Source organism: Malurus melanocephalus, unplaced genomic scaffold (assembly GCF_030028575.1).
Source record: "Malurus melanocephalus ecotype Western Australia unplaced genomic scaffold, MMel_1.1 scaffold_113, whole genome shotgun sequence".
Lineage (NCBI taxonomy): Eukaryota > Metazoa > Chordata > Aves > Passeriformes > Maluridae > Malurus > Malurus melanocephalus.
The window spans coordinates 616411-643004 of record NW_026623345.1 but is presented as its reverse complement, the minus strand read 5'-3'; the positions used below and the strand labels follow the sequence as shown (position 1 = coordinate 643004).

General features: G+C 48.1%; 1 protein-coding gene across 8 annotated transcripts in view; it reads left to right on the top strand.

Moving 5' to 3' along the window:
- RUSC2 (RUN and SH3 domain containing 2) overlaps positions 1-26594 on the top strand; it is a 57475-nt gene that overhangs the window by 22336 nt on the left and 8545 nt on the right. For 6 of the 8 annotated variants that reach the window (XM_057369588.1, XM_057369587.1, XM_057369591.1 and 3 more), the window contains 5 exons: positions 18205-20280; positions 22492-23277; positions 23751-23951; positions 25152-25295; positions 26182-26258. In XM_057369588.1, the coding sequence (XP_057225571.1) occupies positions 18312-20280; positions 22492-23277; positions 23751-23951; positions 25152-25295; positions 26182-26258 (3177 nt within the window). In that variant the 5' untranslated portion in view covers positions 18205-18311. The remainder of the gene's footprint in view (positions 1-18204; positions 20281-22491; positions 23278-23750; positions 23952-25151; positions 25296-26181; positions 26259-26594) is intronic. The other 2 variants (XM_057369593.1, XM_057369594.1) reach the window with 2 other exon arrangements.

Sequence of the window (26594 nt, the reverse complement as noted above, 5' to 3'; positions counted from 1 at the left end):
ATACTGGTAAATAATTTGTTCAAAAGGCACTGGGGTAAAATATCATGGCATGTAAAACCCTGTTGTTACGCTGAGATACATGGTCTCTGTGGGGGCTGGARTCCTTTGTTGCCAGGGTGTGTCTGTGCCTGTGTCTGTGTAAATGGATGCTTTCTCCCTGCCTCTTTTCACAGATCAGATGAGAGAGGTTATCTAGGAATGGAGGAATTACTGCTTTTAATTACTGAAATGAGGGGTCCAGGCTSGGTACCGGTTACTGGAGCTTAATTACACGGTCTTGTTATAGCCAAATCCCTCTTTTCCCTCCCCGCCTTCCTTCTTCTTCCTCCCTCCCCCACCCTCTGCACAAATCCTTCCATTAAATTGCCTCTGCAAACGGGAGAAGGGCTGGAACAAAGAGAAGGATGTATGTGGGATAGGGATAGGGATGCTGAAGGGGCGATGTTCAGCGTGACAGTGAGAACAATAAAGCAAAGGTATAAAGGGATGAGATTTTGGTGTATGTGTGTTAAAGTGACGTGGCTGCAGGGGAATGTGCAAATGGGAATGTCATAACAAAAGGAGATAATAGAATAGCAGATTCAGTCTTTTGGAGTTATGGAAAATGCTGAGCGTGTGGGGTTGCAATTGCAAGATTTTGGGCGGATGTGGAGTAAATGGGAATCACAGAGGAATGTATCATACAAGGTGTGGATTGATGGGTGTCATAAAGGTGTACTGGAGTACAAGGGAAATAGAGATCTGCATTTTATCTCCACACACCTGCAGCCTTCTGTACCTGCTTTGTACCAGTGTTGCTAAAGAGTGAGCTTGGCAGGTCTTAACGTATTCACAAAGTTTTTTTCCTATTTGCCAGTGACCCAAGCTTTTTTAGGCCTATAAAGAGCAGCAGAGTGATAGAAAAAATGTAGATCAAATGGTAAATGTTAGGCAGACCTGTGGAGGAACCATGGAAAGAAGAGGCAGATGAGAAGCTTTGCAGCACTGGGGGAGAAGGTTTGGGTCAGAGACCAGTGGGAGAGCGCACAGAGGAGAAATTCAGGGCTGTCATTGTCAGGAAATGCAAATGTGTTGTTGCTGTTGTCATTCTCCAGGCTCTCACTGTGCTCCCYGAGACGTTCAGTGCTATGTGCAGCCCTGCAGGGTTTGTGGGGGTGGGGGTGATCCTCAGCACAGCCTTTCCTGCAGTAGCTCTCTGGAGGAACCATTTTGCTGCTGCAGGTTTTGATTTGGTTGCTCCCTCTCCATCCCTGTGGAGTGGCAAGGCTCCACAGCCTTTACACCTGGTGATGAAAGTAATTCTGGGATTTCAGTGCAGGGTGCCAGGTGAGGAGGAGAGGGCTTCCAGCAAAATCTCAGAGCAGCATGTTCATGCAGACTGGTGACAATATCCTGGAAGCACCACAAGACTTCCTGAACTGCAGCTCCTTCTCACCCCAGTCTTGCTCTTGGACCGGGGAAAACCCCTCAGTGTGTCCCAGAATCTGTCCCTTTCAGGCTGATGGGAGCAAGGAGCCAGATGCCTCCTGCAGGTGTGCACCAGACTGGGTTTGTGGTGCTGCTGCAGAGCAGGTTCCTGTGGGAGATTGATGGCTGTGTGCAGCACATCTTGGGCTGCAGGATGGGATGTGCAATRGAATGTACAGGACACACCTGTATCAGCATGTGGGAGAAAATTCCTGTAAATGTGGTTTGTGTGGACAATGCTCACCTAAAGGAGTAAAGAGAAGGTGATGCAGCCTTCTTCTCTGTGTGGGGTGGGAATGTCCCCARGGTATACAGCCTGTGCCTGGCTGGTAGGTACCACTCTTACAAGAACATCTGTTAAGCAGTGAGAGTGTGCAGATAATCTCTGCCTTGAGAGGCTTAAAAGATGGGCAAGAGGTTCTGGTGACTGGAGCTGACCGAAATGATTCACAGGAGTGTGTCTTCCTCGCTGCATCGATGCAGATGATGGAGATAAAGTGGATCTCTAGGTACAAGGTACCTGCATTGCAGGAAGTGCAGGTGGCCCAGGAGAATGTGCTGTGAGCTCAGGAATGGCCTGCCCGCAGCTCCATTACGGCCTCTCAGGTGTCTGAGGCTGGRAGAGCAAACAAAGAAAAAATTCTCAGTCCCAGACATCCTTATTTTCTTCCAGTCTGATGTTCCTGGTGAGTCAAGATCTCACTCTGGTGTGATTCCTGATACCCAGACAATTGCTTTTTGCAACCCCCTGTTGTGCTTTACCCTGTTTTTAATTTATTTCCCAGTCTTGTTTTTCCTTTCCAGCGTCTTCTGAAAGACTTACGTAATAGTAAGGGCAGGTTGATAAATCTAACATGGGTCATTTTCCCTGCCCTTGCAGAACARCTACAGACCTTTAATATTTGTTAGCCACATGGTTTCACCTTCTTGCTCTTTTTTCTAATGGGTATTTTTATCAAAAGTGCAGTGGCCAGCTGCGATCAACCAGCTATTCTTTCATTGTTCTGGGATCAAGAATATCTTGTCCTTTTGACTTGAGTGCTTTCATCTTCTTGAATTTGTTTCCATTCAAAAGCTCATTTCCATTTCAGCACCTTTTCCCCCCTGTATTGTCTAGCCTGTCATTGCTGCAGCTTCARTATTTGTTTTGCCAAAATAGCACAGAAGATGCTGTTTTTTCTTACCTCTAATATCCTTCTTGGTGTGGTTACTCATTCGGGTTGGTGAGGAGCCTTTCTCTGAGCCTTTCTTCTCTAATCTCATCTTTCTTGGCAAATCCAGATTTTTTTTTCTTACAATCAGAGTATTTTCTGCAGTACTTCTCCAAGCTCTTTGTTCTTGTTGGCTTTGTAACTGTTTACCCTGACACGCCAGAGATCTGCTCTTTAAAAATTAAAAAGGTTTCATTACAGCTCTGTTTGCTTTTTACCATTCTGTTTAATATAAACTGGGTCAGCTTGAGATATTCAATCCAAAGCCACTTCCGTATCATGGGTGCTGGATGAAAGGCACAGTTCTGATATTGAACAAAAAATAAAGTAAATCCAAAGTAAGAGATGGGGAGATCTGTGTAGCTGGTTGAGAGGGGGAGGATTAGAGGTTGGAGGTACCTCCCTGTCAGCTRTGGAATCAAGGACAGTACTGGACAGCAGGATTTTGTCCTCATGCTTGTGGAAACCGTTGAAATATGRGTGGTAGCAGAAAACCTCACTTGTCTTCTGCCTGTGCTGCTCAGTGGGACGCGTTCTTATGTGGATGAAGTGCTTCTGGCTGTCCAGTAAATAACCCCAGAAGAGCCAGAAGCCCACTTTATTCCAGAGCTATGCAAAGCTGCAGGATAAGGCTTGAAGAAGCCAAGGGAGCTTGACTGTTGGGGGGTGAAATCCATAGCAGTGATCAATGACAGTGTATTGGTAATGAGCCTTAGCAGGGGTTTGCTGTGTTACCACCCAGGCAGGTTCCCTGTGTGCCCTCACACTCATCTCRAAGTTGGTTCCTCTCCAGTAAGAAAGAAATGGGCTGTCAAAATACCTCTGGTCCCTGATCCTGCTCCAGTTTTCTCTCTTGATGAAAATTATTTTAATGTTCATTTTCTGACAGAAGTGGGTCAAAGCAGGGACATACCTGTTAAACTGAGCACAAAAGCAGGCTGGTCCACCAGCTCTTCCTCTCCCCACGACATCTTTGTTGCAGCTTCAGGATCATGTAGACAATGTTTTTTACTCTCCCTCACACACACGCAAATACTTTTTATTGGCAAGGCTGGTGGTGGCTGTATCAACAGATAGGGGGATAAAAAAAAAAAAAAAAAAGACTAAAAAAAAAACCCACTGTGTTTGTTAACTGCTGTAAATGGGATGGAGGGGAAAGACAGAGCTGTGATGTAGGTGAGTGGCCAAAATGTGGCTGATGGCAACTTCTGTCTCAGGCTCAACCTCTGAGTTTGGACTCTTGGAAGACAGACCATGTGATGGTCTTTTTGCAGTGTCTGAGGGTGTGGGGCTGGCAGTGCCTCTGAGTGATAAATAATTGATATTTGAGTGATGGCAGCAATGCTTTACTGACCCTTGGCAASTGATAGGAAATTGGCCTTACCACCAAACTGCCACTCTCTGCTCCCACACTAAACGTTCTCTGGAAGCAGAGAAAAAGAGTCATTGCCCTATTGTTGTGTTTTTGGGGACAGTGTCAGAGATGTCTCAGAGTGCATGAGTGCTTGAAATTCCTTCTGGCAAGAGGGCAGTTTCTGCTTTGGGAGTAACAGGGAAAAAATACTGAATTAGAGCCTGTATGTAAAACCTTGGCAAATAGACAGCAGGTTTTCACCTGATACTTGCTTCAGATCCATTGGTACCTCAAACTACAGTCCGTGCTCCCTACACATTTATATTAATCTCATGCATTTGCCTCCAAAACTGTACCTTATTCTTTATAAATCTGCAGCAGCTGTCATTGCTTCTGGAAGAACATACCCTAAATGGTTTCTCTGGGCTATTTTTTTTTCTGTTATGCTCTGTCTCCACTGCTGGAGGACCAGCCACATGTTTRCTTTGTCTCCTTTTGCCTGTGGGTGTAATTTGCCTGGATTGTTCAGCAGGATACCTTCTTCTTGTCCCTCTCTGTGATTCCCATGGCAAAGAGCAGGGATGTGTGCCTCAGGCTTCCTGGTCATGTGTCTCCTGTGTGAGCTCAGATAGCATAGCTGTACTCTCAGATGCCCTTCTTGGCAGGGGGAATGACCTGTCTTGATTATTGTGCTAGTGCAATTTTCTGCTCTTAGCAGGCACAGTCATTGCAGTGTTTGCTTACACGGCATTTTTCCCTGTGGTTCCACCCTCAAATSTTTTCCAGTAACTCAGGTGGCAGAATGGCAAGGCCACACAAGGAGAAGATCCAGTGGGAGGAGTAAATATTTTGCATCTCTGGTCTCAGGATACTGAGATGTTGTCCCACACGCTGTATCTTCCTTGGCTTTGCCTGATTCGTTCTGATGATGGTTACCTGGTGTGACACATCTGCCCTGGGGTTTAACTTACCCTGGTCGAACTCTCCTTCACCATTTGCTTTTGTGTGAGTGGTTGCAGTGGCTTCTGAGGGGGTTCTTGCCCAAGTGTGCCTTACTGTGAGCAGTGATCGTAGCTCCCTTCAGAAAACCAGCGAGAGGATTTCAGCAGGCTTCTGCACTTAGCCATTTCTGCTGGTGACAGGCTGTCCTCAGTCGTCCAGTGGCATCTGACTTACCCTCCTGCTGAGGTTTGTCCTCCAGCTGCAGGTCATGGTGCTTCAAGTGGTGCTGAGGAGAGCATTGTCCTTACCRGGATGTCTCCCCCTGCCTTCAGCTCCTTGTCATGTGCCTCATTTTCATTTCCATAGGCGCTTGCTATTTATAATTATCATCTTTATAAAGCACTCTGAAGGTGGTGACTGCTTATTACAGAAAGCCTGACAGCCTGTTTGTTGCTGTGTGCTGCTCAGAGGGGCTGTTTTTGGGGGAGAACTGGGTCAGAGGAGAGGTGAGGCAGCATGGAGCACAGGGTGACCTCAGGCATCCCTGACCCTTGTTGGGGGGACTGGCCAGTTCAGAGCACAACAGGAGAGGAGGAGCAGGGAAACTGTGAGAAAACAGGTGTGTCCTGGCTCTGACAAACAATGGCATGAGGGTGGCTAATGCACAAAGGTGGCAGTGCTTCAGCCACAGCCATTCAGTTTATGCTTGGCTGTATCTGGGTGAGACACTAAGAGCTGGTTTTGACTCACTGGGGTTTCTGYAATCTCTGGCTTTCTTGGTTTCTGTAATCTCTGGCTTTCTTGGTGACTTCACACAAGCTTCAGAGACCCCATGGAAAATTTCCATCTCCATAACCCTGACCTCTCCGAGGCTTTGTGCTGATGATGTGATTTGGTACCCTAGGGTAGAGAAACACCCCAAACTGAAATGATGCAATTGTGTTTGTCCCAGAGGCACTGAGGAGTGATTCCCCTCTGTACCAGAGCACGTTCAACAGCCAGGATTTTGGTTCAGTGCCTTGTTTCTGCTTTCCCCTCGGCATGAGCTGAGGTTGAAAAGAAAAACCACAGCAACCTCTCAGCGTGCCCATCAAAATGTAAAGAGAATCTCCTTTCAAGGGTGCAAGCCACTAGACCTCACAGCTTTATTGAGGCAAATTCACTGTGGAGAAACATCCTTCAGCCCAGACCCTAGTAAGGCTTGGCAGACCCTTTTATCAAAGAGGAATTGCATGTGAGCATGCCAAGAATTTGTGCAGCCTGAGAGACCAAACCCCCAAAACCCACACTCCAGAGACAAGGAAAAAGAATCTCCTTTCCTCAGAGAACAGATATACAGAAAAAAAAATCCCTTGTTTTCTTCTAGCCTAGTCTCATTGTAAATATTGAAATTTTTTAGCTTGATGCTAAGTTGCATAAGTGTGTGTAAGAGAAGATAGTCACAAAAGTACGCTTTGTCAGATTCCAAATGATTAAATGCATTCCACCTCATTAAACTGATATMATTAAACTACAAAAAGTAATTGGTTGTCACCCTGGTCATAARGGACATTACCTGGTGGGAATGTACATATGGGTGTTAAGGTACCTAAGAAACGGAATGGAAAACTATTTTACAGCTTCTAATCCCACTGCCAATTGAAAAACTGTGTGAAATTAGTCACCCCAGCTCAGAAGCATGAATGCATAGCTGGAGGGACTTGAGAAACTGCCTAGGAAACTGAAAAAGCCCCTGGAAAATGTGTCTAAGAGGAGAGATTGAAGAARTGGAAGTTGCTTGTGCTAAATAAGAAACTGCAGGGTTTGTGATATGAAATGATTATCTAGAAAAAAGAAAATAATGATTTATGAGGTACAYTGACTGTAATGTGAAACCACTCCAGGAAATTAAAGAGGATTATTTGAAACTGATAATATGAATACTTTTCACATACTGTGATTAATTAGTCCATGAATCTTGCTTTCAAACTTCAAAGCCCAGCAGTATTCCCAAATGGCTCGGCATTCTTGTGAATAAGACTACACAGTGTATTTATAGTATGTGTTCAGAAGTTGCAGTTTTGAAATGTTGTGGTTTTGTTAAGGCCCATCTCAGAGCAAGGGCTTAAAACAGGTGAAAATTGTCTCAGCTGATGGTCTTTTCAGAGACTTCTGGTCCAGAAAGGATGCAACAGCTTCAAGAAAGAAGGTGTTCAAATATGAGTGTGTCCTAGCTCTGAAGATCTGGGAGTCTGCAGCCTTAGTGTGTCTCCTCAGTTCTCTCAAAAAATCCTTGAAGTGATTAAAAGCAGWCTGCTCACAGAATGATAGGATGGTTTGGTTGGAAAGGACCCTTAAGTTCCCATCTCATTCTATCCCCCTGCATGGGCAGGGACACCTTCCAGTAGACCAGGYTGCTCAAAGCCTTATCCAACCTGGTCATCTCTCCAATAGACCTGGTGGGTCCTGGAACTCTGACTGCTCTTCCAGTACAGAGTCAAGGATCATCCCTGTTTGCCCTCCTTTTTTTCTGCAGTCAATAGGTCTGTGTAGGCCAATATCCTCAGCAGAAGACCTTGGTTAATCCAGAGTGATCAGATTTAGTTTACCCTTAATGCTCTGTTGAGCCCAGTCATTCCAAGCCTAATTAGCACATGAGCTGTCTTGTGGAGTGATATCCTAAAATAAACTGTCCTGAATAGAGCTTTACAAACTGAGCTTGGTTTGGGTTGCCAGCCCCTACAAGGGATATGTTTCCCTCTCAGAAGAAAAGTATGTGTAATCATTAGAAGTGCCTGGTCTGCTTCATAAGTATTTTATTAAGGTTCTGGCTTGCCTTGTATTAGTTCTGCTGCATGGAAAATATTCTGTTATATAAACTGATGCCGTGGTTTCATCCAGATCCTCTTGAGCTCTGTGTTGCTGCCAGCCATGTGAACATACAAATACACCCACACATCGGGAGGACACTTGGAGAGAGGTTGGTAATCGGACCAAGGATCTGGGAATACTCTACTTGAGCAGAACAAAAATATTCTGGAGGTTGGCAAATGGAGTAGAAAATAAGATCTCCATGCCCTAGCCCAAGGACAAGCAATGAAGTTAAATATCCYTGTGTTCAAAAGTACTGACAGATAACTACTGGTTTGTGTGTAATTTGGTGTGGAAGGCACTGGTTTAGGAAGTTACAAGCTCTGAAAATTTGCAAGAATTCCAGAAAACAACAGGGRTACTGAGGGATGATTGTATGGTCTCCTAAATTTCTACGGGCAGGTTATGAAACCTGCTCTGCAATGGAAACTGTTCCCAAATGGAGGAGGCTGCTTGTGGCTRGGGAGTCTCACAATGGCCCAAGGATTTGTTCCTACATCAGACACTTCTTGTCTCATCGTCCCAGGAGTCATTATGCATCTTTTGTGTCTATCCACACTCAATTCTGCTGAAATGAGATTCAGACATGATTGCAGAGAACCTGTTTGTTCAGGTACCTGGTCAAAAAAAAGGTCAAGAAATGTGAAGTCTTAACAGTAATCATGCAATTTCCATTTTCAAATTGGAGTGCTACAAGATCTTTTCCTCCAGCTTCCTTCAAAGGATTGCAAAATCCAGCCTGTAGTCTGAAACCATTTGGGTATCAGTGTTATTATTTTAAATATTCATGTATTAATRTATTTTATAAATAATGTGTTATTAGACATTATTATGATATATTAATGTATTATAATTATAATACAACAATATAGTCATATAATAATATATTAATATATTAATATAATAGTTAACAGGTAGATTATAGGTGTGCTTGATGTTCAGAAGGCAGGATAAATTTAATATATTAGTCTCATCAGATGTTGCCTTTATTGGGCTACTCAGCCTTTTTGCTTTTTACAGYGCTATCATCCCCAAATCAGGGAGCTGCCAGCCAAGGTGTACTCCTGCCTTGGAGACACAGAAAATGTCTTCCAGTGTATTCAGGCATTTCTTCTGGTCTTGATAGAACAGCCTAGGGCTGGGAAGGGTTAAAATCTCCTGCAGCCTTAGCAAGAGTCAGCTGTTTGTCACAGCTGCTGATTGAAAAACCATTCAGATGTGCAGTGTGGAAGAGGAACATCTAGTAAAAGCAGGCTGCTGCTGGGATGTGTTCTGTTTGTGCCTGGTTTGGGCTCTCCTGGTTTGTTTGCACGCAGTGTGCATTAAATTCCGTGTAGGATTGCATCATTTAATACAACTCTGCAGAGGTTCAGGCAGCCTGGCAGATCTGATGTCCATCACTCCGGGGTAATGCCATACCTGCCCTGCTTCTCCTGTTCACTGGGATGTGGTGGCATGCCACTGCAGCACTGCTGGGTTCCAGTCTGAAAATAATCCTGCTGGAGCTTTTTGACATCGCTAGCTGCTTTATTTACAGTGGCTTGTGTGGTAATATTTTTTTTATTTCAAGAACTGGGCCTGGCTGTGGTTTTATTTCACTCTCCTGCAGCTGCCTCTGCTGCCTGTTCTGTTTCAGCTGTTGTGCTGCATGAAGTTGTACATCTGTAATCCACCATCCCAGAAATGTTTGTTTTTCACTTGATAGTGAGTGGTTACTACATATGTGGCACTCTTGGCTGGAGAGACAGTAAATACCATTTTATAGCCTCTTTAACTGAGTTATCTTAAGACTGAGTTCCTTACTTGTCAGGCTTTCTCAAGTGGTCACTTTTGTCTTGCAGGGAGGGTTTTTGTTCTTGCAGGGATTGTTTTGCAGCTGTGATTCCTGCAGTGCATGGTCTGCATGGACAGAAGTGCAATGCCAGCTTTAATCTGCACAGAAAGGAAGCAGTGGGGAAGATAGGCAGCTGTGGAGTGACAGGASTCTGTGTGGATGTGCTGATCTGAGCTGTACTGCAGAAAGATCTTTTTCACAGTGAAGACAGACCTTCTTCGTCCATTTTAGGACTTAGCTCATCTTTTTTTCTCCAAGTCATGAAGGTGGTACAGGATACAGGGCTAGTTAAGGTAGAGCTGGCCTCATGTGCTTTTTTCTGTGTAGATGAAGCTTTTTCCTGAAATTATCCTCCTGTAAGCTTTGGATAAGTAGGTCATCTCCTTTGCCATGGTCTGGCCAGCACTACGTTGCCTGAAGCCAGATTCCAGTAAGTGGAAAAAAGTCCAATGCAAGTGATTTGTAACCTCACTTTGAGAGGACTTTCTGAGGGTGGTGCATGGTTGTGAGAACTGAGATGCAAGTAAGCAAGGCAACCACGACCCACAGCTGAAGTGGGAAGAGTAGATTTATCCCATCACCTCTTTGAAAAGATTTCAAAAACAGAGAGGGACACATACCCTGCTAAGCTTTTTCTGTCTTAGCAGAGGCAAAAAACGCGGGCTGATTTCCCAGCCTCAGTATCTCAAGAGCCTGGCCCTGGCCCAGTGCTTCACAGTTCTGTGCTTTCTATAACCTCCAAGTTTCTTACCTTTCTTTTTCCCAGAGYGAAGGCCCAAACCTGTGAAGAAAGAGGTTTAAGTCGTGGACAGCATTCTTTTATTTTCCACAGAAATTCCATCTCTAAAGACAGACAGAAAACAACACAAAGCAAACACAATATGTGAATTTTTTCACACTGCATATTCTTAGCATCCCCCAGCTGCCAGGTCATCTTGAGTGAAAACAAATCTTCCACTTTCAACCCTTCCCTCCCTGCAATGCTGTGATTGTTGGGGTGCCCTGTGCAGGGCCAGGAATTGGACTTTATGATCTAGTTGGGTCTTTTCCAGCTCAGCATATTCTGGGATTCTGCGATTCTAATTACAGGGATGCTGCAGATTCCCAGCAAGCCCTGAAGTCTCCAGTACTGCTGAGACTAATTCTGTCCATAGGAAACATCTGTGCTCTCTCCACTTCTTGGTGTCATGCTAGGAGCCTTCACCCCTGCAGTGCACACCTGAGCAAGAAGAACTGCTCATTCACCATTGCACGTAGAGATATGACAGACTTGGGGAGCAGTTTTGCCACCCTGTGCAGGCACAGGTCAGAGAGCTGTGAGAGCCTTGACTCCTGAAGTTGTGCTGAGTTTGATCCCTCAGCCGAACACTCCATTCCCTGCTCCCTGTGGCTGTTGTGGTGAAGAGCTCACAACTCCCAGGCATGGGTGTTGCTAGGAAAACCTTCAGTCCAGACTTTTTCTGGCTTTGACTCAAGTTCACCCACAGATGCTGGCTGTGGTTTTGTCACCAGTAAGCAAGGTCCTCAGCTGGGCCAGTTTATAGAAGAAGCACACTGATGAGGTAGCCAACTGATAGTCCTGCTTTGCACAAATCTTGGAGGCATACAGTGGCTTGGGTTGGAAAGGACCTTGGAGGTCATCCATCTACTTCCAACCCCCTCTGCCATGGACAGCATCACTAAGCCCTTACCAAAGCTGTGCAGTTAGGGAGGTGTTAATCTTGGTATCTTTGGATCCTCAGTATGCACAGAAGTTTCATATGCTTAAACGTTTTTCTTTCTTTCTACATGTGTTCTTGAGTGCTCTGGTGACCTTGCAACACCCAGGCTCCAGCACCCAGGCAGATCCATATTTCAAAAGGGAATTGTGTGATTTCTGCTGTTGTAAGATGTTTGATAAGCTTTCAGGGTGCTCAGGAAGGAAGATGCTATACAAGCATAGTCCCTCCTCCTGCTGCTGCTGCTACTAGAGCGTCTGTGATAAGAAAGGATTTACTGTATCTGCAGTTTAATTCAGCAGCAGTTTCTGTGTGATATGAACAGCTAGAAACATCAGTCTTTTTCTTCTCTGCGGATTTGCATAAAGTAATTAGGAGCATATGTAGTGGGGGCTGGGGCAGAGAGGAGGAGTAGGAGCAGGCTCCATCCCAGAGCACCTCAGTGGATGCTCTGAGTCATGGCCTGTAAATGGCTCTTGCCGAGTGCCACATGCCAGATGATGAGTCACAGAGCAAGGGAGCACAGAAATGGGAGAAACTGGTTGGGTCACTGTCCTGGCTCCGGTGTTAGCTGGTACAGATCTGCTGCTTGAGCTATTTCTGATGTCTTGTGTAACTCCAAATGCCCAGAGCAGCTGGGGCTCCTTGTCCTCTGACTGGGAGGCAGTACCTCTGTCATGCTGGTTATGTCATCGGCAGGAATACACACACTACACCTATTGCTTATTCTTGTGTGTGCTGGTGATCCCTGACCCATGCAGCTCCTTTCTGCCAGGAGCACAAGGGCTGTGACTGACCGTCACATGCTGCGGTTTCCATTTGGAATACATCATAATCCTATATAGTTCTAGGATGTAATGATACATTAATCATGGGCTTAGTCAGGGTGTCCTGGAAACCACTGGAAAAAACCTCAGCCAGGACAGGGCTTTGTGGAGAGGAAAGGGAAGTGGTCTTTTTGGGAATCGCTGCACAGCAGTACATGAGGAACCAGCCTGAGCTGAGGCAGAAATTTAGGAAGTATTTAGTCTTTCTATTCTGCTGCTCCCTTTAAATATAAAGTCCTGGAATAGTCACCATGGGAGCATGCAGACTACCCTGACTATACTCCCTGTCCCCTAAGGTAGGGAAGGAGAGCTGGAGGTTTAGGATGAGTCAAAGAACTAGCATTTCCTTTTATACCTTTTCTTTCATTGAACACTGGGTGATTTAATAAAGCGTTTAATGAAGGTGTGAATTTGACAGAGATGTATTAGCTGGCAAGAAGTAAACAGGTGCCAGAAAGATACTACTAAATAGTCCCATTCTGCAACAACTTACAGGCTTCCTCATCTCTACCCTCTGCTTCCTCAGCCCCATGGTTCAGACCCATCCCCAGGCCACTCACCCCATCCTCTTCTCTGATGTTGCTCCTAGAATGCTCTCCAGTTTCCTGGAATTTTCCTGATAAGTTTTTATTTGAAGACATCCAGTGCTTTCTGGCAGCTTGTGGAGTGGCAGAGCTGGGGCAGGGACAAACTTCTGGATATAGCAAGCCCTGAGATCCCCTACATTGTCTGAAGGGTGGCTTTCAGTTTGGATAATCTCCCAGCCATTTTGCTTGGAGGTAGACATACAGGGAGTAAACTGAATAAATCTCTCAGGGGAGATATGGAGGGAGGAGGAGATGTCTGTATTGTGCCTATGTCTGCAAGATCACACATGCAGATCTGCCTTTTGCAGAATTTCTACTGGTGCTTGTTTTGTAGGGCTGTGTGATTTCTTCAGGCATGTTAATGCAAATGCACTGTAGGAGTCAGGGTTTCACATGGAAAAACCCTCAAAGAACAAGCAGCTCTAACACAAAATTACTTTTTCTTCTATGAAACGGAATGCCCAGGTTTTTACCCTGTTTTTCTGTCTTTCACCCCCGAATGACATGATAGGTCTTGGTCCATCCGAGGAAGGTGATGATGACAATGAAACTATAGCCATACAGAAAGAGTCAGCAACAGCCCTCACAGTTAAAGGTTTCCTTTGGACACTCARTTTCATAGATGAAGTGACTGAGGTTTGTAGGAACATTAATCTGTTCAGAAAAGCCATGCTCTAAAAAGCCAGCATTGCCTCCAGCTGACAATTCTGATGATGTTGCTCCTGCTTCTTCATCCTCTGCGCTCTATGCGCAGTCTTTTTACATTTAAATCACATTTATCTTTTACATCTCTGCGTGCCTCCTTCAATGCATTGCATTTTATGAGAAAGCCTGGGTTATTGTGAGCTGAGCTGTGTTGCCCCATGTGCGTGCAGGGGACAGCGCTGAGTAGAGTTGGGTATTAAGAGTTCAGCTCTAGAACTCCAAAATCGTGACTGGAGCCCTAACAGGTAGAAGAGTGTGCCTGAAATTGTGTGACCACCACACRCAGCTCATCACCTGGCCCTGGGAGGCAATTGCAGCCAGGTCTGACAGCTTCTGCATCTTCTCAGCACTGCTGCAAAGGCAGGAGTTTGTACCAAGGAGCCATAAAGCTGCACTGTCCACCTGTAAATTAGTGCGATATCCTCGCGCTAGTGTTAGGGTTAGGACAGGAGAAGGATTTGAGAGCCTCTGTTTAATAATCAGCAAGGACTTAAACAGCATGAAGTGCTGAACACAAAGGATTCTGAGTGCTCCTGTTAACTGCAGCGTGCTGCCTCCTCTCTAAAGCACAGACAAGACCCCGTAAGCGTCTCGCAGATCAGTGCTGAACCTCCTTTGTTGCTCAGTACTCACCTGCTTTTTACCTCGAGCTTTACTGCAGTTAAGGAGTTTTTGTTGCACATATTTATTTCCATGGAGGTACAATCATTCATGAGCCATTTCATACCAAACATAGGCATCTCACAAAAAGCCATTCTTTCTGCTCTGTATTATCCTGATTGAAATGAAGCACCCACAGTGTGGCCCTCACCTTCTCTAGGTAACCCTTAGCACCTCGAGAAAGAGCTCCCTGAATAATCAGCCGAAATCTGCCATGTTGCAGCAGACGGTGTCAGTGTGGAGAAGGCAAGAATTCTGATATTTGAAAATAAAATGGCTGATGTACAGACGTGTTCAGAGTGTGGTGCTTGCTGTGTGCATTCCTGCCTTGCACTGCCATGACATGCTCTTCTAGRTGGGGATCTAGCTGAGTCCTGTGTTTGCTATTGTGTGTATAGCACTGAGCAGGATTCACCACAATGAACGGATATGAATGAACTGATTTGGCAAAATATGTTCAGATGAGAACTGCCTATCCAGATGTGCAGATTTTCTGCTGCAAAACGAGCATGCAGGCTTTACAAAGAGCTGATCAAACGCAGCAATATCTGAAACTATCTGCTTGCTGAATTTTATTCCCCAGTGTCAATCCCAGCAGACGCCAAGCAGGAAGAGGGAGGATCCTTCTACAGTCTTCCAGAATAAGGATCAGCTGATGGGTGTGGCCAGGGTGGGTGCTGTGGGGTTGGGAGCTGAATAATCCTTGTTCTGCCAATCTCCCTGCACCCCGAAATCTGGAGGAAGGCAGGAGAGGTGTTGCAAGGGAGRGAAAAGGACAGCACAGAATGCCATGCCCATCCCTAGAGAAGCCATCGGAATGTCTCCCAGCAGGAGCTGTCTTGCATGTCAGCTGTGATCCCGCACCCCAGATCCTGGYGCTGGGAGCAGGCTGCGGGTGCAGGCAGGATGGGCACCCGTGAATTCACTGCCACGGTGAATCASAGCCCAGCCGGGGATCCTGCGCTGCCACCAGAGCCAGAGAGCTGGGCAGAGCCGCCTGCTGCAGCCAGAGCAGCAGAGAGACAGATGGGAAATGGCTGCGTGTCAGCTCTGACATTTTGCCGTCAAATGTCAAAGTGTGTCTGTGCAAGCCTTGTCCTCCCACAGCAGCTCCCGCGCTGACGTGAATTGTGTGCTGCTCAGCGGGGATTGTCAGCAGATGGGTGCTGGTGCTGGGAGCCTGCTCCAAGCAGCCATTTCCCAAAGGCAGCAGAGACCTGGTGCTTCAGCAGTGAGGTGTGCTGCCATCATTGTCTGTGTCCTCAAAATTATGCTTTTCAGCTGGTTGCATTGTGGCAGCACACAAAATACAGCAAAGCCTGCTGGAGAGGTGTGATCTGAGGATAACAGCCAGGTGCAAGAGCAGAAACAAGGGCAGTGATGTGGGCTACATGAGTGGATAGGCACTGAGGGACCAGCTTTTTTCCCAACATGCCTATGAGGTAAGGGTGGGAAGACAGGATGAATCCCTGCTGAGTTAAGTAGAAATAAACTCAGGTAAACCCAGAGCTCCTGCTATGCCATCAGTGGTGCACAAGGCCCAGACTGGGGTGTGAACACCAYTCCAGCAAGTGGATGTGTATGTGTGCTCTAGGCTCAGGGTTAGGAGCTGCTGTTATCYACAGCGGCTCTTTAGCAGTGGGACCTTAGGAATCCTTGATGAAAAAATCTGTCCCCCAGGATCTGGGCTGAGTACAGATCACCCTCCGTGGCAGCAGTTGTGGGAAAGGAGCCAAAGGCTTTAAGACAGAGGAGTCAGTGAAAGGTGTATAAAGGCTGATAAAGGTTTTAGGGAGACTATAGGTGAGCGAGAGTTCAGGGTCTCACAGTTAATAGTCCAGTTGGATGTGGCCCAGGTGGTTTGGGTGACCTCTCTTCTTCAGAGCCTAAACCTGGATGAGACATCCCCAAAGAAGACATGTAGGGTTTATCCTGACCGTTCAAGTCTCTGGTAACATCTGCTAGATGGCCTGTCTGTTCCCTGACTCKGGTGTTAGCATTAATTTTTGCATTATTGGTTGTTTACTGTAAACACTAGCTCCGTTTCCATCTTTTTATTTCCTGCCAGCATCATTCTGTGTCTGTGAGAAGCACTGCTGTGCGTGGGAGGAAAGTACTTCTTTTGATCATTTTTATCATCTTCTAATTGCTATTCTTACAGCTTGAGGCTGAAAGAAGTGAAGTTCCTGATGTTTCTGTGTAGCTGTCTCTTTGCTTACRCTCTTGTTCTAACTTCATTTAACCCACATTTCTCAGGCTCCCATGCGCCTTTGCAGRTYTGCTCCAAATCCGTTGTCACCCCAYAGTCACAATTGCTGGGGTAAGGTAGGCAAAGGCCAGTGTGAATACCACTTTCTGGAGTCTGAAGGTCAGTGATGTGGGTTCTGGAGTTCAGAGCAGGACCCCAGGATGTAGTTTTCAGCTCCAGTGATCACTGAAGATTCCTGGATGTGTTATGGGATGTGTAATGGTGACCAAGGGTGCCTGGGCTGAGGTTTTCAGACCACGTGGTAGATTTGTGAGAGCATTAGGTAATTTTTTAATCTCTCAGACTCATCCTGGATCACTGGTGTCTTTTGTGGTTTCACCCTATCCTTGCTGCCTTAGCTGCCCTCCCATGTACTCGTCTGAGTTGGATTATCTGATTTGTTGAAGGGAAGGGAAGGCAAGAGGAAAACCTCCTCCAGACCGTGCTGGAAGTGCTGATAAGCTGGATCTCTGGGTTAGGTGGGGAAGGAGAAATGAGTTTGTCCTTTGCTCTCATATGTCAGATGCCAGTGAACATCTGCAAGAGAGATGAAGAGAGACTTTTAACACAAGCAGAGAATGACAGGACAAGAGGAAAAGGCTCTGAGCTGAATGATGGCAGGTTTAGATTAGATATTAGGAAGAAATTCTTTACTGTGAGGGTGGTGGGGCACATGAATGGGTTTCTCAGAGAAATTTCTGATGTCCCATCCCTGGCASTGTTCAAGGCCAAGCTGGATGGGGCTTTGAGCAACCTGGTCCTWGGGAAGGCCTRTGGCAGGGGTAYTGGAACRAGATGCTCTTTAAGGTCTCTTCAGCCCAAACCATTTTGTTTTTTCCCTGGCTCTATGAAAACCTACTGTTTACTGAACACAGGGAGAGTGGGGCTCTTGCCCGTGCAGTTCCCTGCCTGCTTGGTTCCTGGGACTGTGGCAGTCACACTGTTGTGAAGTGCAGCAGGTAATAAGATAAGCAGGTAAATGCCACAGATAACATGAACCAGACCTTCCAGGTCACGCAGTGCCACAGTTTGAGGTGAGGCTTCATCATCAGCAGAAGGTGAGCAAGAGCCAGTGTGCTGTGTGGGACCTAAATGACCAATATCAGTGGCTCYCCATGCCCCCACTGAAGTCATCCACTGATTTTCACTGGAGAGGCCCTTTTGTATGTAAGTAGTTGCATACTTCGGCATGTTCCCCTGGGACCATTAAAAAGGCTCATGACCTCATGGGGTCTCCTGGATTTTGGAGAGGAGTGACTGTTGATGCTTTTCTGTTCCAGTCTGTTCCTGCATTCCAGTCCTTGCCTGGACTTGTGTGTGTCTGTTACAAGACCTTGCAGTGTTTGGTTTTTGAAGGAAAGTTCAGTGTGTCTTAAAGGAAGCAAAGATGTATGATCCAGTGTGAGGTGATTGACTGCTCTCACCAGAGTGCAGTGCTTCACTTCAGACCCTGTGCTGTTTTCCTGTGAACATACAGTGCCATCTGCAGTGAAGTCTTTGTTTGGCCCAAAGCCTGTACAGCCCTTTGGCCACTTGACTAAAATCAGTTACTTCAGATAACTTTGAGAGGGGTCAGGTAGAATCACAAGTGTTGTCCCAGGAGCCTGCAGGGAGCGTGATGTGTTTGTTTTACATTGTGATGGTTTGTTTCCCAGAAGAAGGACCTCGTACTTGTGCTGACAAGGAACCAGTCTGTTTGATCCTTGTCGATACATGAAATCTTCAGCCAAACCAAGGATGCTTTAAATAGTCACTGCCTTTCCCGAGAGGTGACTTCCTTTGTGATTTTGTCTCTCCGTAGGTATCTGAATTCCCTCATGAGAAGTGTCCTCCCTGCCTCTCATGTGCAGCCCTACCTGTTCATGGGAGGTGCCAGCTTCACTGATGCCCTGAAGAGCATTCCTCACCATGGATAGTCCACCCAAACTGACTGGTGAGACGCTGATTGTCCATCACATTCCCCTGGTGCATTGCCAGGTCCCCGATAGACAGTGCTGCTCYGTGAGCAAAAGGACCAACCCCTTCTGCCAGCCAGAGCTCAGCATTACACGGACCTCTGCCCTTCCTGACAGAGACCTCTCACAGACTGACTCCTTGGTGTACAGCAGCTTCCTGCAGGCCTCTGAAACCTCAGCAGAGGCCTCAGACAACAAAGACAGAAAAGCAAGGGATCTGATCGTCCCTAGTGTCAGTAAGAGACACAATCCCTTCCTGCTGAGTGAGGGTGAAGACCTCAGCATTTTTGGGGATGACTTGGGTCAAAAATCTTTCCACCTTCACAACTCACTGGTCGATGGCAAACCTCCCTTCAATCTGCAGGATCTGGCCTTGCCCCCTTTCCACCTCCATGACTCCAACCATATTGTGAAATCCTGGAACATGGCCAGCCGGTCTGGTGTGGTAGACGGGCAAGAGGACAAACTCAGCAGCGATGACATCCAGAAGAGGAACAATGCCAACAGGTGCCATCAGGCCTCGGAACGCATGGAGCTGGACGAATGCAGCTGCCATCGTGGCAGCTCCTCCAACTTCTCCTTTGACAGTGGTGACCAGGAGTGGAACCAGAACACGGGTGAATCGCTGAGGAATCAGGATGCCCTGCACAGGACATGCAGCTGTTCCAGCTCGGAGCTCCATCACTGTCGCTGCTACAGTTCCTCGAGTCAGTCGGAAGTGATTGACCAACAGATGGGCTACATCAGTGACTCTTCCTGCAACAGCTCCGATGGGGTACTGGTGAACTTCAGTGCTCTGTACAACAAGATGAATGGCCAGTCTCAATCCAATCTGAATTCAGCCAACCTGTCCTGTGACTCTTCCTTCTGCAGCCACTCAGACACAGGAGCTTTTTACCTGGATTTGCATTCATCACCCACTGAATCCAAGATGTCTTGCGAGTCGCACAACCCAGAGAGTTCAGGGAAGGTGTGTGGGTGTCAGCACTCCTCCTCACCTGTTCTTGAYGCTAACTGCAACTCCTACCACCTCCACTGTGAGCCTTGCACCTCGGAGAGCTCAGACCTCACTGCCTGCTTCCAGAGCCAAGCACGGCTTGTTGTGGCTACTCAGAATTACTATAAGTTAGTCACATGTGACTTGTCTTCCCAGTCATCCCCCAGCCCTGCAGGATCTTCCATAACTAGCTGCTCAGAAGACCAGACTAAGGGTAGCCCAGCCCAGCCCACAGAATACTATCTGTTTAGAAGGCCTGACCTGAGGCAAGAAGAAGGCAACGTAGAGTGCAGTGAGGAGGAGCCAAAGGGAGAATCCAGCCAGAACATGATTGAGGGTCAGGTCTATGTCAATGTGTCACCACCGAACCTCAACGCAAGCCGGCAGCGCTCCAGGAGCTATGATCAGAACCTGGACAGGAGTCCTGGAAGCAGGCTGGGCTCCCTGGAGCGCATGGTGAGCTGTCCAGTCAAGCTGAGTGAAAGTCCAGCAATACCCATCCAGAGCTCTCCCCCCAAGAGGGTGACATCATTTGCTGAGCTGGCTAAGGGACGGAAAAAGAATGGCACCTCCCCACCGCTCCGCTCTAGTGGTGATTCTTCCCTGGAGTTCTCTCCTATCCCTGAGACTCAGCGGGATTGCCCAAACTTCCTTGAAGAAAGAGCTCGGCGCAGCCAGAGTCTTCCACCCATGCCCTTCATCCATGGCCTGAACCGGAGCTGCGAGGGCTTCTGTCTGAATCATGCTTTTGGGGACAGCCAGGCTTTGTCTTCCACCAAAGACTCGGTCTCCAGTGAGAAGGTCCCCAGTGGGCATGGGGCAGGTGAGCAAGCCTCTCTCTCCCTGCTGACGGAGGCAGATGCCAGCTTCTCAGGTGGCTCTGCCAGTGGCCACGGACAAAAAGATGTTAGAGCCCGAGCAGACGGTAAGGAGCCAAACTAGGCAGAAGGGAGAAGTAAAAGAGAAGGCAGCTCTTTGGGATATAAGGGGAGAGGCAGGAGAACCTGCATGGCAACAGGAGACCAGCATCTGTGCAGTTTTGTTCTTGCTGTGCCAGTCTCTGGGACAAAGCCTTGCTGTGCTTATTTTGGTCTCATATCAGTGCATATGTCTTGTCCTTGTATTTCTAAAGCCTCCTGAGGTTTTGTTCAAGCCTCTCATACCACGTGAGTGAGGACATGGCGTTAGCACTGAGAGAGTCTGTGCAGCGTGAAGGGTTTTATCCCTTCCAGRGTATTTTACTGTGCTTGTCCATGAGAATCACCTGCCCCTGGCTCCAAAGATAGAGACGTGAAGCTGCTCAGCAGAGTCACAGCCTGTCTTCTTTGGAGCTGCTTGGGGCAGAGGTGGACAGGGAAGAGGCACAGCCAGCAGTCTCCTCTCCATGCAGGTTCACTGAAGGACTTACAGTGTGAGTCCTGCATAGTCTAATCTATGTGTCTCTGCTGGAATATCCTGGTCATGTCCTCCAAAGTGCTGTGGATTGCAGCAAAGGTTCCCATGGAGAGCCATTGTCACAGTTGCCTCTGTAGGTGAGCCTGTAATACAGGAGTTGTTTTCCACCTTGATATTGCTATCGCTCGTCCTCATGAGGAAACTGTGTGACTYTCCCTTTGGAGGTATGGCCATTTGTCCAGCATTGTCAGAGACCACTGTCTCTGCCCTAGGCAGGTCTTATRTCTGCTTCACAGGTACAAGCCCTTCTAAAATGCCTCTGACCAGACCACTGCAGTAACTAGCCCCTACCATGTCAAAAAACAATGTCTCCACTTAATGTCCACAAAATTTCTGCCAGGAGATAAAAACATGTAGTTAATTGCTATGGCAGGGCTGGGAGAGATTCTGGCCTTTGGAGAAAAGGTTCTTTAGTTATTGTCCTGTTTGTTTATTGAGCCTTGAATGTGTGCTTGGTGTGGGATGGCAGTGAAGGCAGGTCTCTGCTGGGAGAGGGCAGCGTGGGAGCAGCCCTCTTAGCTTCAGAGGGAGGGCTTGGAAGGAGCAGACCCTGCTTGGGGGGCAGGGGGCAGACAGGAGCTTTCAGGGAAATGTATCACAGCAGTTGCAGCCCACCTCCCCGCTGGGGTCCCTCACTCTGCAGTGTGACATCAGGGTTGTGCAGGGAGCTGCTGCTGCCTGCAGCTGGAGATGGAGGCACACCTGCTTTGCTCCAGCCCAGGGCAGCGTGCAAGCCCAGAGGCTCTGAGAGGAACTAGAGGGAAAGCAAGCCCTGCTAAAAGCTGACAGCAAGGACAAAGTTCTGGAACACCCCACAGGCAGCAGGTAGTACCAGGGCTGGTTGAGATCTCAGCCCCGTGTGTGCGTCCAGTGTTTTGTGTGTTCTGCACTCAATGCACAGTGTGTCACGCTTCAGCTGTGTTCCTCGGGATGTTTGTGGCTCCATCAGGAGCTGGAGGCATGTACCCATGGTGATCAGCCCACCACACTCCCTCAGGATATCCCAGGACATCATTTGCTGGAGCAGATGGGCAYTTTCCAGGGCTGGAAGCAGGATGTTGGGAATGTCCTGCTTAGGTCTGAGGGAGGCAGGGGTATGAAGGAAGCTCTGCATTCCAAAGCAGGGACAGTTAGAGGAGAAAGAAGAGGAAGGGAGAAGGAGAAGCAGGCAACCTTTGCAACAGCACCAAAATATTGCTATGTGGGATGCAAAGCTGCAGTGCTATTGCATGCAAGCTTGTGCTCGGCAGTGCAAGTCCGCAGTGCATGTGGGARGGGACAGTCCTTTGGGATAAGAAATCTGACTGTACCACAAAGTTGGGCCACCACTTTGTGGTATTGCTTGGGCAAAGACAGCTTAAGGGCAGGCACCTGACCCCGTGCCTTTATGCTGTCTAGGGAGCAAGGGATTGGGAAAGGATGTGAAGCTGATGACCCTACCAGGACAGTCAAGCTCCTGGTGCAGTGCACTGCTCTTCCAGACAGCTGGAAACTCTGCATTTGGGGCCACATGTTTATCTTGCCAGCTCTTGATGCGTGTAACCAGTTCAGACTTGAGCCACTCTGTAACTGGCCTCTAGCCCATCCTCTTCCACTTGCAACAGGAATTCCCTGTTGGCCTGCTGAGGATGATTGCCGTTCTGCCCATCCTGACACTATCTTCCCCTTTCTTTCCCTGAAGGTGGTGGTGCAGACAGCAAGCCCGTGGTACGCTACAGCAAGGACCAGCGTCCCACGACTCTGCCCATCCAGCCCTTTGTTTTTCAGCACCATTTCAGCAAGCCACCCAAGGCACGTGCCCTGCACAGCCATTTTGCCTCCAGCCTTTCCCAGCTCTACAGCTTGTCCAGCAACCGACCGGCCAGCCAGCAGATCTCCACTTCCCAATCCTCGGCCTTGGCCACCTCRGCAGAGCAGGGAGCAGTGGCAGGGAGCCAAGCCCATGGCACGCTCGTGAGCCAGCGCTCAGCAGATGGAGCTGCCTCGCGCGGTGATGGGGGCACCAAGAAGCCTGGCCCCGAAACAACCCGTCCGTCCCCGCTGGGCAGTTACTCCCCCGTGCGATGCAACGTGCCTTTCTTCCAAAGCGTGGACTCCTCCTCCTCACCCACYGCAGACAGAGCTGAAGACAGCCAGCCCCCCAGAAGCAGGTCCTGCCCCATCTCTGCCAACCTGCTTCCCACGAGGTCATCCCCCGCTGTCAGTGCCATGCAGCCCTCCAAAGCCACCAAAGCTGATACCCTGAGGCAAAAGGAGAACCCCAAGCTGATTCCCAAGAAGGAGGCCCCGCTGGAGCCGAGCCCACCACTTTCTGAATACCGACTCCACAGTGGGTCCCTTCCACCCCTCTCCATGGGTGGCATGTCCATGAGCAGARTAGGAAGCCATGCAGATTCCCACTGGAGAAGTGGCACTGAGACCAGCAGCTCTGGTCCCCTGAGCAGCATGGGAATACGGCCTGTCAATGGTAGGTACCATCCTCCAGGACGCGCTAGACTGGAGCATCTCCAGCTCCCTAYAGCTATGGTTGTTCCCTAAAGTTCCACCATTTCTTATAGCCACAACCAGGATAAAATTGCATCTGGGTGGTGCAAATAATATCCACACTAAGAGCATGTCCCTCCAGTCCTACACTGTGTCTCCAGAGAGGGCAGTGTGGGCTGCTGATCTTACAGCACCCCTTGCCAGGTGCTTGCACCCCAAACCTCTCTGCCTGCAGCCTCGAGGGCACCCAAGCTCCTGCCCTGCTCTGCCAGGCAGTGCCCACCGCCTGTCTTCATGTGCATGTGCTAATGTCCTGAAATGCTGCTGGACCTCTGAGTAATGTGCTGTCTCTCTCTGTCCTACTTCTTTCTTTTCTCCTCTCTTCCATTTTCCCTTCCACATCCTCCCGTGTGCTCTCATCATCCCGTCTGGTGCTCACTGCCTGCGGCATCCCAGCGAATCACCTCTCCCCCCAAGCACTGAAGTGGCGGGAGTACAGGCGGAGGAACCCCCTGGGTCTGGAACGCGTTTCGGGGCTGCCCAGCTTAGCAGGCAGCCTGGACAGGAGGCAGCAAGAGCCTCGGCTGAACCGGGGCAACCCCATCTTTGAGCTCCCTGGCGCACTCAGCACCAGCCATTTCCACTGCAAGCTGAACGGTGCGCACCACCTTTCTGCTGGGGGGTCTTGGGAGATGACCTTGGGACTCAGGATCAGTTTGAYTGGGGCTCAGGTTAAGCTTGGATTCATCACTGCTCTGCCTGCTCAGAGTAGGAGRGGTGATACATCTGTTCGCAGTAGGGCTGGAGGGTTCAAGAAGGTGAAAATTGTTTCACTGGTTCAAATCCTTGTGGAGCTTTCCTTCTCCATGAGGTAAAAACAGTCAGGTCCAGCTCTGGCTGGATTGAAGGGGAAAGTRAATGGCTCAAGAGCCTGCTCGGACCTCAGGAAGTGCTCCTGGACTGTGGTCAGCTTGTAATGTCTCACACAGGAGTTGTGGCCCTTGACTGTGCCCCATGGTGCCTGACCATCTGCCCCAACCCAGATAATATGATGGGTGCTGAGCTGTAGCTTTCATGGGGCAGCTGACAACACTAAAGACATTCACGGGACTCTGTCTTCACTTTATAAGAAGATGCTTTGCCCTTAAGGTCTTCCCTGACCTCCAAAACCTGTGCAGGAAGGGCTGACAGGGACTGTCTGATTTTGACAGAACCTCCAGAGTCCTGTGGGGAGAGCAGTATAGTCCGTCTGTGGGAGGGAGAGCTTTCTACAGTCTAGCCTCAAGCCATGGAAGGAATTCCTCAAAGCCTTGCACCTCACTCTSTCAAGCCAGTTTCTCCATTGTTTCTTCAAGGGAAAATGTGTACCAGAGAGTTGAACAGATGGAAGTCAAGCACATGAAAGAATTACTGCRAATGTCACCCCTTGAAAACAGAGGCCATCCCATCCCAAAGGACAGGCAGCAAACATTGTCCATGGGTATCTGTGTGTGAAAAGTGATGATTTTCTCTGTGCTGACTTCTGACCCTGCTTGCAGGGGCATGGAGAGTCTGGTGCAACAAGGTTAGCTTTAACCCCAGCCCGTGAGAGTGAGCTCCCACAGCATCTTCCAGAGCCCGGGGCCCCCAGTCAAGTTGGAGATGGATATTGGGTGGGCCATGGGGATCAGCTGTGCAGGTGCACACTGAAAACCACTGCTGGGTTGGGAACAAACCTGTAGCCTTGCTGTCGCAGCACAGGACAGGCTGGGATGCAGACTACTGCTGCTTCAGTTTCCTTCTGGGAAAAGCAACCAAAATGGAAGAGGATATGAGGGACTGGGGCTGATCCTTGTCCCCTCTCTCTTGTCCCTGCAGGACAGTCTATGAGGCAACTSCAGCTTACCTACAATGACTTTTTCCCTGACTACTTCTCGCTAGCAGAGAAACCCCCTGCGGAGTTCTGCCTCTCCCCGGATGGCAACACAGAGTCCATCTCCATTGACTTGCTGCAGAAGAAGGGTGAGTCCATACCTCTCTGATGTATCATGCATTGTGCCATGGAGTATGTTTGAGYTGCTTGTCCCAGGAAATGTGGTTAGAAAGGATCTAAGGTACCAGGAAGGGGCAGAGAAAGCAGCCAGGTACAGGAGTGCGACCCTAAGGCAAGGCATGCTGCCGCTCCAGGCTCTGTGCACAAAGGTAGACCTGTGTGTATCTCTGTGATGTTGCACATCTGCTAACCTGAGATTTTGTAATTTAGGTAAAAAGTCTCTTCAGTCTTACATAAATAATATGAAGTAATATAAAAAGGTGGGAGAAAGGATTCCAAAGTAGGACAAGCTATGGTTGTGGTGATATCTATGCTAGAGGCAGGGTTGGGGATTGAGTATTTRAGCTGATTTGTTATCATTTCAGAGGCAAGGGATGCACAGAAGGGTTCCCATGCCTTTGCCAGCTATGTGCTCATGATTACCAGGTGGCAGCTTTCCCTTCTGTAACCGTTCTGTTCTCACATTATTCTGGTGCAGATGACAGATTGCACACCACTGTCTTGTTACTGAAAGTCATTACAGAGCCTGCCAAAGGCAAGGCTTCTGCCCTGCCTTTGCCCTGCCCTTGTGGCATAAAGGCAGCAAAACACTCATTACCTCAGATCCCATCTCTGCTGCCTGCMGGGTTGGGCTGTGGAGGTGATGGTCCCAATCCCATGGAATATTGATAGGCTGTGCTACTGCCAGACTGATAGGTGAGTGCTGGGACAGATTTGTTGAGGATTTAGGAGAGTCTGTGCATGTTTTTGGCAGAGAGGGAATGTGTGTAGACACGGGCTTGCTGTGCTTCTGGCTGATTACTTCCAGGAGTGTTTTGTGAACCAGCAGCTCTCTGACTTGTCCTTTTCTTCTAGGTCTGGTGAAGGCTATCAACACTGCTGTTGACCTGATCGTAGCTCATTTTGGAACCAGCAGAGATCCAGGAGTGAAGGTATGTCTTGCATCCRACATTCTGACTGACATGGAGAAGTATGGAGTCAAAAACTTCAGGGTGTCTAATGAAGGCAGTAGTATCAAGAACAAATCAAACAAAGGTGATGGCACACCATGCAGCAGATAATAAATCTGTGACAATTCCTGTTGCATGATGCAATAAGTACATGTATTTAAAGGAAGATCAGAAAAACACAGGGAAGGGAAATTCACTGAGGTTTACTAAACAGAGGAATAATGTCCAGCTTGGTCTCTTGAGTTGAAAATAGTTGCAGGCTGCAAAAGTATTAAATATGTTTGCTCTGGTTTAACTTTTTCTTACCTCCTTTTTCTT